The 13,958-nt window shown below is 42.1% G+C and overlaps 1 protein-coding gene across 1 annotated transcript in view; it reads left to right on the top strand.

The window, feature by feature from the left end:
* T265_02269 (hypothetical protein) overlaps positions 1–13,958 on the top strand; it is a gene marked incomplete at both ends in the record, with an annotated part of 30,423 nt that overhangs the window by 14,847 nt on the left and 1,618 nt on the right. Inside the window, 5 exons of the mRNA XM_009166473.1 lie at positions 614–749; positions 2,556–2,637; positions 4,117–4,335; positions 5,537–5,773; positions 8,410–8,467. Of these exons, the coding sequence (XP_009164737.1) occupies positions 614–749; positions 2,556–2,637; positions 4,117–4,335; positions 5,537–5,773; positions 8,410–8,467 (732 nt within the window). The remainder of the gene's footprint in view (positions 1–613; positions 750–2,555; positions 2,638–4,116; positions 4,336–5,536; positions 5,774–8,409; positions 8,468–13,958) is intronic.

Here is a 13,958-nt window from a genome sequence, read left to right as displayed (position 1 = left end):
GTAGCTGCGTTCACTATCCGTATGCTTATGTGGCATCAATACCATGGTTTATATTTCCCTAGCGTAACTAAAACCATTTGGTTCGTTTTGCGCCATGGGAATTCACGATCCATAGACATCCGAGTCCAAGATGAAGAATCAGTGCGAAGACCCGTGAATACAACTAACACAACCGAACGCACAGGTTGGTGTATTGAGCTGTGGTAGCTTGCAAGCAAGTACACTCAGTTGATTAGCTCATCACAGCTCGAGCTGAAACGATCAGCTAAAGCGTGCAACAAGATTAAAGGGGCTGTTGTTCAAAAGTACACATTGCTTTTCATTTCACTTGGGATGATAACGCTTGAGATGCTCACGTACTTCCGGATGAGCTCTCATTTGTCGTCTTGTGTGACGATTCGGTTGGGAGATTTATGCAGCTTTTCAAAAATACACTTAGTTTGCCGGAAATACCAAGACTGGCTTTATAAGTTTAGTGAAGACCGCGTTGTTATTTTTCTTATCCTCACGCAATATTGAGCAGCTTTCCGGGTTCTTTTTCATATTTCGTCGTTCATTGAGATATTTGCTAAAGTGTGGCGAAACACGTGATCGATGATATTCCCGATTCCAGGAAAAGCTTGTCTCGAAAGAAATTATGAGGCTGGAGGATGCAACCCTGAACTCATCTGCACCTTCGGATGAATCAGAACGTAAAGAATCATTTTCGGATAAGGCAGTGTTGCAGAAACAAACAACGGATATAACAGGTAAGTTGATGATAGTAGGCTTTATAAGAAGCGCATTTCTACTTAGGACACATTGGCTTCTTTCTAGGTTCATTAGGCTTCAGCTTTTTCTGTTCCGTGAAGTGTACTAGCCTAATGGTTAAGTTCTATGTAAAAATTAATACCACACAGTCGGAGCTCCAGCTCTTTCACCTGGATCAGAAACTAAATAGAATGATGGATGACAGATATGGAAGCATGGCATCAGTCAGGATGAATCCGCTTATGTCGGCTAATCATCACGTGGCCGAGAATATCCCTTACGTTTTAGCGCATCTAGCGGGTGTTTGAAGGGGTTTATCGCGTTTCTGTGGGGTTGAACTGAGAGAGCCAAGGGACCGTAGCACATCCAGTGCACAGCTGAGAAGGAGTGTTTTGTCATTAATTGTTCCGTTTATGCTAAGCAAAGCAGGCACGTCCGGTTGCGCGCCCCTATGTATGAATCAGTGATCTATTGCCAGAGGTCATGAGTACTGGCCAAATGTGAGTTTTTAGGTCGGTTATTTTGGTTATCTGTGGCTACCTGAGATGGCAGTAACTTGCACCAGGTCGTCGTGGGCACAAAGGTCATGTGGATTAGTTCAATCTGACTTGGAGAAGCAACGATTCCGATGATCACAATGGTCTTTGTTGCACAGACGGTGCCGTACTGAGAATGCTAAACGCTTACAGCTTCCTTCAGGAGTACTACATTCGGAGCTGCTGCTGCGTGGGGCAATTGAAGGCATCCCCTGATTGACCTGCCGTGGTCGACTGCAGCAGATTGATGTTTCTTCCGAATCGAACAATAAGCAAGGACAGCGAGTCTCTTGCATGCGGTGAACTTTTACTTACTACGTTTTCGCTTACATCTGGAGTTATATCTGTCTCTTCGACGGCAGTTCATCACAGACTGGCTTCAAATCAAATCTCTCTTTATTTATATATGAACAGCTGTTGGTTGATGGACAGAAGAGATTACGAAACATTTACCTTTGACTCCAGGAACGTCGGCTGTGTAAGAAGTGTCCACCTATATAGAACTGTTTTCTGTGTAAGTATTTCATGGGTGCGTGACCGTCTCCTAGCGCAGAAAAAGCAAAGTTGCAGCATCCTAAGCGACAATACAAGGACGACTTTCAGTTGTCAATACACTCCTGATTGAGAACACAAACTAATTTCTGTTAGTAATCGATTCCGAACGGTTAACTGAAGACGTAACCATTTCCACGCATTGCTGTCACTGTTGCGGTAACGTATAGTTACGAACCTGTTACAGTGTGGCTGCTTCGCAGTAAACATTATTTAAGTGCATTCAACATTCTGGCTCATGATGGCGCATTCGAAGCAATTCAGCTATGAGTAAGTTGGACAAAATTTGAACTTGCCTGACATACTCAATGCAACTATTTCACACACACAAAGGACGATTTGTGAGACCACTGTTTTCAGGACAAATGAAAGCTCTTATGTTGTTCAAGTGTGGCTCGTTTCCCAGTCTGTATCCGAACGTTCTTCATAGGTCCCACTTAGTTCCGAACACTTGCAAGTGTCAGACACTCTTCGTATCATTTAGGTATCCCTACTATTTGCGCTTATGTGGTGTTCGAAGCAGTGAGTATTCTCAAGGTCCCTGTCTAGATGGTTAAATCCGTGAAAACTATTAGCGCTACTGGTGAGATGCCTTATGCTCGTCTTCCCCACAGACGAAACCTGCCTTTACATCTGCGTCATTGACACTTGAAGCCTCCACTCAGTATCCATCAAATTCCTCTCACCGATCAACCATCTCCTTTATTTTCCAAATAGTTGGAGGCTGTTGTTTGACCCGTCAAAGTTCACCAAGAATTATCCTTCTGAAAAATCAACACAAAAGGCCTGAAGAGCTCAGGTAAGTGATTTTTCACACTTTACGCAAAACAATTTGAAAGCAATCCACGTAAGATTCAGGTGTGGATTGATCATTGGTCGATCATTTCTTTGGTTGAAAGTGTAGCATGTAAACAATTGGCGCGCACAGTATATTTGTACCATAGTTTGTGCCTGAATGTCCCCGACAAAAATGAGCTACAACGCTGAAGTCTACAGATTCCAACTGGTCTGAAACGGAACCACTGAATACGTGTCACTGAGGAGGAATTTCTGAGGTTCTATTGGTAACAATCGGTGGTATTTGTTGCACGTGAATGAAGAAGCATTTTCCTGCACACCATGTGGAACAATAAACGGTGCCGAATATGTGTGGCTGCAATCTAACTGACTCTCAACCAAGAGACGTAAAGCGTTGTAAAGCATCGACAGACATTAAAAATTAAAGACTGTGGTTACCGGATTTGGAAATAGTTGTTACTGGTGTAGGTTTGTTTTTACTACCAGTCTTCCACAGATGACACACGGATTTTTACACTGAAGTTTACTAGACCAGTGAAATGGTGAAGTTGTGCATTTGGAATGCACGCATATATCAAATAACACTTTGTAGAAGTGGAGATTAACTCCCTTTCAAGGACAGTCTTTACGTATGCTATATGTGTACCGAGATGCATAGTCAGGATCACCTTGTTCTATGTTCACCAGCCGAAAGCCCGGTTTCTAAGTGAGAATCGTTACCAGAAGTGTTAAGTTATGTTGTATATTTCGCATCCAGACATTAAATTCAGCTCACATAGAGTCAGTCGAAAGCCTCTTAAAGTGTTTTCTTGTATCGGACCTGGCCTAGAAACTATCTAGATACTATTGTGCATGTCAAAAACAACTGTCAACATTCGTTTACCTGTTCTCAAGCACTCAGATGTCCTGATAAATTCAGTTCATGTACTAAATCAAGAATTTGCTTCAGTACCTATTCGCCATGTACGCAAGTTTAGTTGCTTGCCTCTCGGCTCTGAGGTAAAAGGCAAAGAATAACAACTGGGACGGCAAATCCCATTACATCCAAATTAAGGGTCCCAATCAGGTTGAAAAGTGTTTTCTTCACCACTAACAACATTTTGCATCTAAAATTAGTCTAAGGACGCTCTTGGATTGCTACTCTGAAGTAGAAAACGGGTACAAGGCAACTGTATTAAGCATGCTTGCAATTCCTGTCGCTGGTTCTTTTCTTCTCTCTGGATTTAAAAAGAAAGTTCTTCAGCCTTCTCAACTAAATGTATTTTGTTTTCAAAATCCAATCTGGTTTTAACGCGTGGAGGGCTAGATCTTTGGCCTAACCCGGAAGGTAAATTGCATGCAGACCTCTCTAGTTCCCGTACGTCCCATCGCCAAGTTCCTAATTTTCATTAAATTAACTCTGGTATGTGATCTATACCGACCAGAGGATAAGCCAATGAAAACATATTCCAACGCATTTCTACGCATAACTTTCATGCAGATACTCAAACTCTGGAGCAGCTCAAGAGAAGGTTGCAATTGGAACCACGACGGGGGCGATCTTCGTGTTCGCCAATACATCTGCTACCCAGGCTGAATGGGTATGGTCACAGGCACATCAGTTGCCTGTGAGTAACCTTCAGTGGAATCCAATCGTTGTGGAGGTTTTGATGTCCTGTTCAGCCGATTGGACAGTCAAATTTTGGACTCCGGGCAATGAGTAAGTCGAGCAGATAATTATGGTTGACTGTTGTGAGTTGGACCATGGGCCGCCTGTTTCGTACGCTTCTACAGGTGTAAACATCAAGGGCACACCAAGGGAGGAAGTAAGGATCCTATCTTGGTGCTGAATCGGTGCATTCCCAGTAAAGGAAATCAAGGATGTAGGTAATCGAAAACGAGAGCTAAAACCCATTTTAGAGAGTTCAAGAAGCACAGTGTTCTCAAGTCAATACTTGGGCTTTCCTAGGCGTCGTTCATACAGTTGATGGCAATGAACAAGCAATGAGCACCGAAATGTTCTTCAACTTGGCCTCGTATCAGCTGTGACGCAGTCCTTTTCTAATGCTTGCAGTATTTTTCGGAAGTACGCCTCCTTATACCTGTAGTGAGTCCGGTACAACTCCGGGAAGCACATTACGTTGGTTAGAAAGGCATATGACGTGGTGACATGAATCAAATAATTCCTAGTAGGAGTGCCACACTGATTCTGTTTTTATGCTTCCCAAGAAAGAAAAATAGGAGTTGACAAGATCTGGGATCAGAAGACTGCGAAAGTCGGATTGATGCTCATTTTGCCAGGCCCGTCAGCAATGATTAGGATAGATCCTTCAAATTTATCTAAAGGCCGGTACCCTAGGGCAAAAAACATCGTGTCCATGAGCGGTGTAAATGACATCTCCAAAAATATACAAGTTGGATACAAATAAGAGTATCACCAGGCCGTTTTGTTCCCGATCATGTTTGAGGCATAAGCGAAGAAAAATCTACCTCAAGCTTCTTGAAATCGAAGAGCATTTGCGGTTCTTCTATTTGTATTCCCGCGGAAAAGTGACCTTCGCTAGAGTTTCAACAACCTGACTCTGGACCAGGCTTGTTTCATTTGGAACCTCTAGTGCATATCACACGGGACATGTCAGGCGGAATTGTAAATTGGTGCCCAAGTTTCCCTTGTTCGATAGGCTAGATACACTGGTAGTTGATCAGTGAGCTGTTGATCTGTTCGCCGAGCCTGGCAGCTGCCAACATCCACCCCGATCCATTACCAGTAAACGCGGCCGAGCTACCAGTATTGCGATACATTTGTAGGATTAATAGACGTTTAATTTCAGGACATTAGGAACCTTTTTCGGCAATCTAGGTGCAACTTTTCGAAGTATGTTAACTACGTTTGTTGTTTAAAATTTCCGTTGAAACAACAGAATGGCACTACTGGTTTTGGACCTGTTTGACCCAGTCATGGACGTGGCATGGGCTCCATATTCCTCCAGCGTTTTCGCAACACTCACATTTGAAGGCCGAGTGGAAATGTACGATCTAATGTTCAGCAAAACGCAACCCATAGCCACGCACCTAATCGGGTGCGCCAAATTCCCTGTGAAGGGAACCAGGCTGTCGTTCAATCCGATACTCCCTCTGCTGTTTGTTGGTGACAGTAGGTAAGTTTTTCTGTTCGCCACACAATGAATGGCAGGCGTGCATCAAAAGTGAAGTTTTCCTTCAGTTCTAGCATATAACTTGTGTACACGGGTAGTGAACAATTATTGATCCCCGGGTGTTTCATTGAGGAGAGCGGGTAGTCGTTTCACCCTTAACAGTCCCATCATAGCTACCAACGCTATGAATGTGCCGAGATACATTGTTCAGACCTAGCGGCTGCTAACTTAAAATGACTTTGAACCACTTCACGTTGTCAGCCTCATCTACGTGTGCCGAGAGATGGCGCCAGTCGACCTGACAGTCAATATGCATTAGACAATTCCTCTGTTTGCTAAATCTCCAAGTTAATTTGTCTTTTCATGTTGTGAACTTTACCGGTAGAATCAACCTCAGGAATCCACGCTACCGTTCGACGACGCCTGTATTTAATATCAAAGAGCTGTAGAGCGTAGTCTCTTTATCTCATATTCTCGACTGGTACCTATCCTTCGTAACTGTTCTAGTTGATATGCCTCTTGCGTGCATGAGTAGTATGCATGAATGGTTGGATATATGTCACGTTAAGCAAACAGGAAAGCGTCAAACTCGGTGCGTAAAAAGTTCCCTTTAGCACTCAGAGAGGTGTTGGTAGCAAGGGTTGTATGGGTGTTTGGTATTCTGTTCACTGAGCGTGGTGATTACTCAGTTCACCAACATGTCGCACCAAGACCTCCTCCATTTCGTTATGTTTTGATCCTTCTAGTTATGCCAACTGTGCTTCTCCTGTTTGTCAGCTGATGTCGTATGGCCTAGTTCCTGGCGTTCCCCAATCCTGGTCGTCTGGTTTTGACTTTCCTGCTCCGTTAAGTATACGTGAAAACGTGTACATTTATCAACACCACATCGATATGAATCATAAAAGTGGCATTCATCTGTCTATTTTGGTATCAAGCCGGCGGGCTTTCGAGCACTAGCTTTGTCTACACCCATCGCAAACACCGCATTGCATCTCCTGGACTCTTTGTCGGCAGTTTGCAAGAGTAAAGATGACAGATGGCTAGTCTCCGCCAAACTTGAATTTAACGACCATCTTTCGTATCTTCCTACCTAACTTCAACTGAATTTCTTCCTCGGATTGGATCAGTTGACTCTTCTCCTTAGCGACCTTCACCTTGCATAAAGACCCGAAACGCGCACACAGTCAAAAAATAATGTGACCGTCCACGACGTCAACATAAAAATCCCAGGTTGGCAGAAGCTGATCAGATACAATAGTGACTGAGGAAACGAGGGATAATCACGGGATGTAATTTGGAAGTAGCATCCAGTAAGAATGACAGATACTTTACTCTTTATCGTGTTAACATTAGCTTCCCTTGCGACCCGCTGGGGAATTTATGAACCAGGTAAGAAACGCTTATTTCTGGTTCACGGGCTCAAAGCGCAAAACATGCTTAAAAGTAAGACCTACGGAAAAGTGCAAAACAGTGCTTGTGGGTACTATACGAGTTCAAGTTCACATCGCCCTCACTTAAATAGTTATCTTCCTGCCCTGGCGCAATTATTTTGCTGAGACCACACCACAGAGAGGAAGCACTGAACTGTTGCTGAGCTCTAACTGGAACGAAATACAAGTCCAGTACCCCTCATTTTGGTATGGATTCATCAGAATAATTGCCCAGCATGGCAACCTAACCTATGGTTTAACAACGTAAGATTAGTAGACTGTTAGTAAAAAGTTAGTAAAAGGGTATGAATCATACAGGTCATTTTTCAATAGGACACATAATTCTAGCGTGTTTTGTGTTCTACCAACTTTCTTGCAGTTCATCTGATAAATCTTGTACAGAGAGTTCTCCTTTTCAAGAAAAACTACTAATCCTTTTATGGACAGGATTTATCCGCACACTGGCGGTAGCGAAGCTGTATGGATACCTGTCGAACAGAAAGCAAAACCATTATTTACGTGGTTTTATAGTTTATCCTCTGGATCTTTTGTTCCTTCAGGCATTTTGGAAACCTTCAGGTTCGTGACGTTTAAACAAACGATATGTTGAACAGTATCAATGGGGATATCCACTGCCGTGGCAGCTAATTATCTGCTAATTTCGTAATTTGGTCCGGCACAAACTCTGTACAAATTTGAGAACTGATTATTACGTCCACACTAGTAAACTCGAATGCGCCAAACAGCATTATTCACGTTGTCTATGACATTATCGTTTGCTGCCAACTTCAATTGGTGTACCTTAAATACTGACCTTGAATGGTTCCGTATCCATGACACTGAAATAGCTTGATACTTCAGTGACAACACTTGTCTAAAAGAGAAACGAGCCTTATTTTGCTACTTTAAGCAAAAGAAATGCTTTACGCCCCTAAAGAGCAGCAAATTTCCTTGAGAAAGTAGTTTTTTGTCTTTGTTTGTGACCTAACTTCGGAGCATCTAGTGGGGACTTTAATTGGACCGTCACAATGGTGATCCACGTTCTTATCAAATCAGTAGCTTCTGGTAATCAGTCAGCTTCGGATTTAGACATGTTCTCGGAGCATAAAACTAGGCATCATTTTTCTAAATTTTTACAATGATCTGGTTAGACAACAAAATTGTTTATATTACTGATATTCTGTCGTGTTTGTTTGTTCATATCAACAGAGGCGATGTGATCACGTTAAAGCTGTCACCAAACCTGATTCTGCGTCGTGTTCTTTCGGTAAGTGAATGCGTAAATCACACTATGAAAATGTTCCAAAATTCTATTCAAATCAGAAACTGATCGCTTCGGTTACCTGATGAATAGGACACTCTCATTCTGTCTAACCCCCAACCTAGACACTTCTTTCAATGCTTGTCTGATTATTTTTTCAAAAGTGTGCAGTCGTTCTGGTAGCCGTAGTCACTAACCCATGAAAAAGGATGAACTATGAGAGAACATTGATATAGACAAGCCTCTGAAAGTAAATTCATGAAGTTAAAATAGCTAGGGCTGTTTGCTTTGTGGTTAAGCCATATCTATCAGTCTCCAAACACTGGTTGAGTGAGGCGTTAGCTTCCCATGCACAACATACACCCAATCGACCACGGCCTGGAGTTAGGTGTTTGGTGGCTCCCGGCCACCTCACAACCCATCCAACATTTCCTTTCTTCCACCGTAATCCTGGTGGGATGTAAGAGGCGTGTCTACGCAAACTTTTTTGTGGAATGCGTGTCGCATACGTCAACCAAGGTAACTGTCGGTCGAACGTCCATTGAACAACTTTCCAAATGACTGACAACGAAACTGAAAATAAGGTGCCTCTAACGCACGTGAAATCCAACATAGACCTTTTTGTCCGGAGCAAAAACGTCAAAACCACTGGTTGTTCAGCCGTACTGAGCAATCTTCGTTTTGTTCAGGGGCTAATACTGTTTAGAAGGAAGGCTGAATATATTTTTTCCTGTTCTATTACTCACTCCCCAGCCATAGTAATGGCAGAAGAAATACTGATGTATTACCATACTTTCGTACTCAGCTGGGTTTTGACAACTAGATTGGGTAGCGCCTATTTCTAACCCTGAGGTTCGAAGTGCATCCCAGTGACGCTTGATGTTTTGATCGGGTACGTGCAAAGTAGCCTGACTTTATCAACGTCCACTATGACTATGGAATATCTCAACTGCCACGACTGTGGAGGACTGCAACCCTGCCGGGCAGCACTTTTAGCAATTGACTCATGAATAAGTGCTCCGTAACCTTACGACGTTTACTGACGTTGGTTATTATGAGAGTTAGGGCAAAGTAACTCATTCAGGATCTTGGTTGTAGGCCTCGAGAAAAAACGGCCTGCTAACAAAAACACAGCTTTCAGACCTAGTAAATGGGAATTTTTCGGACGTGATGATTTCCAAATAATCGTTAGTGATTGAAGAAATGACAACCTCTTCGTCATCTGAATGAGACACTATCTGATTTTCAATGCTCGGTAGGTCTTTTATTCTTCTGGGTCTTCAACAAAAGACATCCGTAGGACATTTTGAAGCAGGTCATAATTAGACAGATATTTTTGCGGTTAAAGCCCTTCATTCTAGCACGTTTTTAAAGTCAGAAAGATATATGGGAGGCGCTGTTTCTCAGACACTGGTGGTTGTTTCCATATAGCAATACATATAACTTCCCCGAACATTGCACGTGGGAAATAATCTGCAAGAGAATCCTTACTTTTTTTCGAAAGGTTGGGTTTTTAATAGATTTCTCCAGAGAGAGTTCCGAATTCACCTTTCCGTCTAACAAAACAGGCTGATGATAAATGTGGTGGAGCGGAACGTTGTTAATAGCGGCCTTGTGAAGGTATAATGGATAGAACTTTTGCTTTCCGTCCTTTCAAATGAGCTTAAGTGGGAAGTCGCTCTTTCAGAGAGCAAAGACTTTTCAGTTTCCCCGGGCTATTTCAATCTCTTGCTGACTATTTTTCACCAATTTTAGTGAGAAATAATTAGGAGCAAAATATTCTGACGATAGATCTGCGGACTCATGCAATGACAGCCTGTACAGCACACATTTTCTGGTCACTGTTAATTTATCACAGACTTGACTATAGGAAATGTGTGGGGTCACGCCTCACAATGTTCGGAAAAAAAAGTTCAATTTCAACTTCAAACGAACGAAAATGCACTGTAAGAACTCAACGGCAAAGAGGTCTTTCATTTCGAAAGTGGTGTCTGAAATAGTAGTGAGAACACCTTCCAGTTTTTTTAGGACGAAAGTGTTCACACGTCTCTTTGCACCCTGTTGGTAATCTTTTTATTTTTATATGTGCTCTGATAGCATGTTTGACAAGTGGGAGGTTATGCACGTTCCCTTGTTTCCATGTACCCATGTTGTTAAACATTGTGATGTGACGTGAAACGTGCCACCTTGCTTTGAAATAATTTACAACACGCATATCAAGCGACTTTTTACCGTATCAATGAAACCGTGGCAGATGCACTACCATATAGTGTTTAGACGCCGACCCACATTGTCTGAGCACGTGGTAAGCCTTATACTATTCAGTTGTGATTTCCATCTTTAGTCAATCTCACAGTTTATCTTACGACACTGGTGGTTGTTTCCGTATAGCAATACACATAACTTCCCCAAACATTGCACGTGGGAAATAATCTGGAAGAGAATCCTTACTTTTTTCGAAAGGTTGGGTTTTTAATAGATTTCTCCAGAGAGAGTTCCGAATTCACCTTTCCGTCTAACAAAACAGGCTGATGATAAATGTGGTGGAGCGGAACGTTGTTAATAGCGGCCTTGTGAAGGTATAATGGATAGAACTTTTGCTTTCCGTCCTTTCAAATGAGCTTAAGTGGGAAGTCGCTCTTTCAGAGAGCAAAGACTTTTCAGTTTCCCCGGGCTATTTCAATCTCTTGCTGACTATTTTTCACCAATTTTAGTGAGAAATAATTAGGAGCAAAATATTCTGACGATAGATCTGCGGACTCATGCAATGACAGCCTGTACAGCACATATTTTCTGGTCACTGTTAATTTATCACAGACTTGACTATAGGAAATGTGTGGGGTCACGCCTCACAATGTTTGGAAAAAAAAGTTCAATTTCAACTTCAAACGAACGAAAATGCACTGTAAGAACTCAACGGCAAAGAGGTCTTTCATTTCGAAAGTGGTGTCTGAAATAGTAGTGAGAACACCTTCCAGTTTTTTTAGGACGAAAGTGTTCACACGTCTCTTTGCACCCTGTTGGTAATCTTTTTATTTTTATATGTGCTCTGATAGCATGTTTGACAAGTGGGAGGTTATGCACGTTCCCTTGTTTCCATGTACCCATGTTGTTAAACATTGTGATGTGACGTGAAACGTGCCACCTTGCTTTGAAATAATTTACAACACGCATATCAAGCGACTTTTTACCGTATCAATGAAACCGTGGCAGATGCACTACCATATAGTGTTTAGACGCCGACCCACATTGTCTGAGCACGTGGTAAGCCTTATACTATTCAGTTGTGATTTCCATCTTTAGTCAATCTCACAGTTTATCGAACAGCAACATTTCTGAGACCACTTAAACAGTTCCCAAAGCCTACGAGCAATTTTCACCGTGTGTACCAAAATAGTAACTCCCATATGCGATCTGGCTGGTACTTGCACCACCATAACTAATTTTAATCATTGATTACTTCAACAAGTACTGGTAATACTTGTGCAGCTGTTCCTAGTATCGAAAGGAAAAATATCAGTGGCTTTTTCTTGCTACGAATCCTGGCCGTTTCTGTGTAGTATATGGAACAAGCCGTATAAATTTCTCATGTAACAGTGTCATATGATAATGAAATGTGTGTCCACTTTCTGCTTGAAAAGAAATTTGGCAGACGATTCTGTAAATGGGCTTTGAAGTAAATTTTATACAAAGAAACTCTTGGATTTTTTAGTTCCCCTCATTGGTTTCTTGATAAAACACCTTACTCAGAAGTTTGCTGAAATCTCCTTGACGCCTACTTAATGAGATTCGAGAAACACGAAACCAGTACTGAGCTATTTTCAGCAAGTGTAAGAATATTGTGTTCTGCCGAGTATATATAGGGTGATACCTTGAATATCGTGGCAGAGCAGCCTTTTCGCAGCCTATGTGAATTCCATTGATATTAATTGCCCAGCTGCAAAGGACTGGGGTCCATACATTGACATTTCCAAAGTCTTGAATATCGCGGCAGAGCAGCCTTTACGCAGCCTATGTGAATTCCATTGATATTCAGTGCCTACTTGCAAAGAACTGGAGTCCATATATTGACATTTCCAAATAAAAAGTTTATTGTCTTTTCCTATTCATTTCTCGTTTTAGAAACAAGGACAGAAAAGCACATGGGTAATGTTCTGAGTTTTTTAATATTATCGCACTATTGTACCCTCTACAACTAGAAAAACGTTGACTCCAAAACATGACCAAACCAGGCACACAGAAATAAACTGCATGCTCTGAAGGGACCTTCATTCAAGACAACAGCAAACTTTCTGTCCACAAACGTCAGAACTAGTTTACGCCCTGATTTTTTAGACCCCTAGCTTGATTTAACAATGTTTTTTTGCCAATAGTAATTTGGTCAAACTTTTCGCGGAAAAATGCGAAAAATTCAAAGCCTGTAGGATAAAATAAATCTTTAATTTAGGTTTTTCCGACAGACCGTGAGTGAAGAAGCACGCACGTGGTTATAACGCAAGCAGCGTTAATATGTGCACCTTTTGTGACTTTTCTGGAACTCATGAACAGAACCAACTCACTTGTGTTAACTTGTTAGGAACTTGAGGTAAAACGCGGAGTAATAGTAGCAATAGCATCTATACTTTCCTCCTAAGGTATTCTTTGGTTTGCGTCCACTGGTATATGGTGACGTTTTTCCGCTTTAGGTTGGATACTTGTGTTTTCTTATTGTACGAAATCTACTTGTACAGTTCAATGGATTGCGTAGTCTGCGCTTTACGTAATGAAGCTTAATTGTTTGGTCACGTGTTTCCGAAATGATAGATAGAGAGCGAGATATAAGACCGGTATAAGGACAAATCGGCCGATTGCCAGCATCCAATTACGGCTGAATCTCTATGGTCCAGCGTTTGTCCTGTTCGTCGGGTAAAGGCGAGCGCATGCTCACGGGCGCTGCTTTCCACAATCCACTAGCTTACTGCTGAGATTGTGAGAGCAGATGCGGGGGATGCTTTCGGTCCCAAGACATTGGCACTAAGCTCGCCATACTAAAAAACATCTAATAGCTTGTCTAGCCGTCTGGAAAGACCAGGCATCAGGAACGGATCGATGCGTGTGCTGACATATCATCGGCACTCTTAATTGCACCACAATTCTGAATGGCTGGTATGTGTGCTTGAGTGAAGGACACCCAAACAAGACGGTCAACCAAGAAGCATGTTCTCCGACTTATTCTTGCACTGAAAGACGTGCCAGTAAAATGTCAATTATTTGGATGCATTTAGTCTGCCAATTGTTGTTATTGTCTAGTAATTGAGAATGTCAGCAGCTGAATCACTGACATTCAACAAACCTCACTATGCAAGTAGACCTTACTAAAAGTGTCATTCTGTTCATTTTTGATGGCGAGTGGCAAAGCTTGTTCACTGCTCCCGTGCTCGAAGTCTGGATATGTTGCCGGTGGGTAGCGGGTGCTGAAATTAACCGCAAGCAGTTCATGGCATATTGTGTCAGAAAA

The sequence above is a fragment of the Opisthorchis viverrini genome, assembly GCF_000715545.1.
Source record: "Opisthorchis viverrini unplaced genomic scaffold opera_v5_26, whole genome shotgun sequence".
NCBI classification, from domain to species: domain Eukaryota; kingdom Metazoa; phylum Platyhelminthes; class Trematoda; order Opisthorchiida; family Opisthorchiidae; genus Opisthorchis; species Opisthorchis viverrini.
The sequence above is the reverse complement of the archived record's forward strand: the minus strand, read 5'-3'. Positions and strand labels throughout refer to the sequence as shown.